General features: G+C 54.4%; 1 protein-coding gene across 1 annotated transcript; it reads right to left on the bottom strand.

Annotated features, from left to right (window-relative positions):
- Window positions 1-426: 426 nt before the first annotated feature.
- On the bottom strand, window positions 427-3,240 carry LOC138357848 (coagulation factor V-like). The gene has a single exon (XM_069315017.1). The coding sequence runs from the start codon at window positions 3,238-3,240 to the stop codon at window positions 427-429; it is 2,814 nt and encodes a 937-aa protein (XP_069171118.1).
- Between the last annotated feature and the right edge of the window lie 521 nt (window positions 3,241-3,761).

Here is a 3,761-nt window from a genome sequence, read left to right as displayed (position 1 = left end):
CCCGGGTTCGATCCCAGGCGCCAGCGAGAAACAATGGGCAGAGTTTCTTTCACCCTATGCACCTGTTACCTAGCAGTAAAATAGGTACCTGGGAGTTAGTCAGCTGTCACGGGTTGCTTCCTGGGGGTGGAGGCCTGGTCGAGGACCGGGCCGCGGGGACACTGAAAAGCCCCGAAATCATCTCAAGATAACCTCAAGATAACCACGAGGATACCTCTTTTTATGTCGTCCCAAACACCTTCTGTACACGCAACCATCCAGCGACCCCAAGTCTGTTTAGTTACGTGAATCTTCAACTCTATTTCCAAGCCAATATTTACTTAGCTCGTTCCTGGAATTAAACGTCACCAATTAATATCCATTGTTTCATGATCAATTTCATACTGATATAATTACAGCCTTGATTATATTCACTCTGTTATTCCTTTACATCCATTTATGTGCGCCAGGCATGTCTTCCCAGTCTTCTTGAGCAGTGACTGTCTTCACTGAGACCTGTCCCTCCAGTGTCACCTGGTCGTGGTGAGGGGGTCGTGTACGACCACCTGGGGCGGGTGTCGTGGTGAGGGGCTCGTGTACGACTCCCTGGGGCGGGTGTCGTGGTGAGGGGCTCGTGTACGACTCCCTGGGGAGGGTGTCGTGGTGAAGGGCTCGTGTACGACTCCCCGGGGCGGATGTCGTGGTGACGGGCTCGTGTACGACTTCCCGGGGCGGGTGTCGTGGTGAGGGGCTCGTGTACGACTCCCCGGGGCGGATGTCGTGGTGAGGGGCTCGTGTACGACTCCCTGGGGCGGGTGTCGTGGTGAGGGGGCTCGTGTACGACTCCCCGGAGCGGGTGTCGTGGTGAGGGGGCTCGTGTACGACTCCCCCGGGGCGGGTGTCGTGGTGAGGGGGTCGTGTACGACTCCCTGGGGCGGGTGTCATGGTGAGGGGCTCGTGTACGACTCCCTGGGGCGGGTGTCGTGGTGAGGGGCTCGTGTACGACTCCCTGGGGTGGGTGTCGTGGTGAGGGGGTAATGTACGACTCCCTGAGTCGTCACCGCTGGGGACGACGCCCCCCCCCCTTCCTGTTCTGGCCAACGCTCGGCCACACTGGCTACACTGACCAGTCCTCGGCCACCCTGGCTGGGTCATCCTCAGGTCAGTAGTGACCTGGGTCCTCATGAGGTCAGTGGTGACCTGGGTCATCATGAGGTCAGTAGTGTCCTGGGTCATCATGAGGTCAGTAGTGACCTGGGTCCTCATCAGGTCAGTGGTGACCTGGGTCATCATCAGGTCAGTTGTGACCTGGGTCATCATGAGGTCAGTAGTGACCTGGGTCCTCATGAGGTCAGTAGTGACCTGGGTCCTCATGAGGTCAGTAGTGACCTGGGTCCTCATGAGGTCAGTAGTGACCTGGGTCCTCATGAGGTCAGTAGTGACCTGGGTCCTCATGAGGTCAGTAGTGACCTGGGTCCTCATGAGGTCAGTAGTGACCTGGGTCATCATGAGGTCAGTTGTGACCTGGGTCCTCATGAGGTTAGTAGTGACCTGGGTCCTCATGAGGTCAGTAGTGACCTGGGTCCTCATGAGGTCAGTAGTGACCTGGGTCATCATGAGGTCAGTAGTGACCTGGGTCCTCATGAGGTCAGTAGTGACCTGGGTCCTCATGAGGTCAGTAGTGACCTGGGTCCTCATGAGGTCAGTAGTGACCTGGGTCATCTTGAGGTCAGTAGTGACCTGGGTCATCATGAGGTCAGTAGTGACCTGGGTCATCATGAGGTCAGTAGTGACCTGGGTCCTCATGAGGTCAGTAGTGACCTGGGTCCTCATGAGGTCAGTAGTGACCTGGGTCCTCATGAGGTCAGTAGTGACCTGGGTCCTCATGAGGTCAGTAGTGACCTGGGTCATCATGAGGTCAGTAGTGACCTGGGTCCTCATGAGGTCAGTAGTGACCTGGGTCCTCATGAGGTCAGTAGTGACCTGGGTCCTCATGAGGTCAGTAGTGACCTGGGTCCTCATGAGGTCAGTAGTGACCTGGGTCCTCATGAGGTCAGTAGTGACCTGGGTCATCATGAGGTCAGTAGTGACCTGGGTCATCATGAGGTCAGTAGTGACCTGGGTCCTCATGAGGTCAGTAGTGACCTGGGTCCTCATGAGGTCAGTAGTGACCTGGGTCATCATGAGGTCAGTAGTGACCTGGGTCATCATGAGGTCAGTAGTGACCTGGGTCATCATGAGGTCAGTAGTGACCTGGGTCCTCATGAGGTCAGTAGTGACCTGGGTCCTCATCAGGTCAGTAGTGACCTGGGTCATCATGAGGTCAGTTGTGACCTGGGTCCTCATCAGGTCAGTTGTGACCTGGGTCATCATCAGGTCAGTTGTGACCTGGGTCATCATCAGGTCAGTAGTGACCTGGGTCATCATCAGGTCAGTTGTGACCTGGGTCATCATCAGGTCAGTAGTGACCTGGGTCATCATCAGGTCAGTTGTGACCTGGGTCATCATCAGGTCAGTAGTGACCTGGGTCATCATCAGGTCAGTAGTGACCTGGGTCATCATCAGGTCAGTAGTGACCTGGGTCATCATCAGGTCAGTAGTGACCTGGGTCATCATGAGGTCAGTTGTGACCTGGGTCATCATCAGGTCAGAAGTGACCTGGGTCATCATCAGGTCAGTAGTGACCTGGGTCATCATCAGGTCAGTAGTGACCTGGGTCATCATGAGGTCAGTTGTGACCTGGGTCATCATCAGGTCAGTAGTGACCTGGGTCCTCATGAGGTCAGTAGTGACCTGGGTCATCATGAGGTCAGTTGTGACCTGGGTCATCATCAGGTCAGTAGTGACCTGGGTCCTCATGAGGTCAGTAGTGACCTGGGTCATCATCAGGTCAGTAGTGACCTGGGTCATCATGAGGTCAGTTGTGACCTGGGTCATCATCAGGTCAGTAGTGACCTGGGTCATCATCAGGTCAGTTGTGACCTGGGTCATCCTCAGGTCAGTTGTGACCTGGGTCATCATCAGGTCAGTAGTGACCTGGGTCCTCATCAGGTCAGTAGTGACCTGGGTCATCATCAGGTCAGTAGTGACCTGGGTCATCATCAGGTCAGTTGTGACCTGGGTCATCATGAGGTCAGTAGTGACCTGGGTCCTCATCAGGTCAGTAGTGACCTGGGTCCTCATCAGGTCAGTTGTGACATGGGTCATCATCAGGTCAGTAGTGACCTGGGTCATCATCAGGTCAGTAGTGACCTGGGTCATCATCAGGTCAGTAGTGACCTGGGTCGTGTCAGAGTGACCAGCTCCTGTGGTACAACCCAGTTATCTCCGGAACTGATCAGCTATCATGTGACAGCTGATCAGGACAAGCTAGAGGTCAAACCTTATCCAACACTAAGGGATACAATGCTGAGTTCCCTCACTTAAATCCACAGTCTACCTGCCACCTGGATCATCAGCGACAGCAGAGAGCGTGAATGGTGTGAGTGAATGTAAGTACTAAGACCAGGGTTACTTAAAGTGTTATGCAGATATTACTCTTTGGTGATCAGTAATCACCCAATCTCGGTATCCATCAGAGTATATCTCCCAACGGTCTTCGTCTTGAGGTCCAAGGAGGTCGTGGACGTGATAAACTGTCAGATCAGGGAGTAACAGCTCTTAACCTTACGAGGTCAGGTCACTACTGGAGTGACGGGTCGTGTGTGTGTGTGTGTGTGTGTGTGTGCGTGCGTACGTGCGTGTGTGTGTGTGTGTGTGTGTGTGTGTGTGTGAACAATATT

Source organism: Procambarus clarkii, chromosome 7 (assembly GCF_040958095.1).
Source record: "Procambarus clarkii isolate CNS0578487 chromosome 7, FALCON_Pclarkii_2.0, whole genome shotgun sequence".
NCBI classification, from domain to species: domain Eukaryota; kingdom Metazoa; phylum Arthropoda; class Malacostraca; order Decapoda; family Cambaridae; genus Procambarus; species Procambarus clarkii.
Note: the sequence above shows the minus strand (reverse complement) of the source record. Positions and strands in the feature narration are given on the sequence as shown.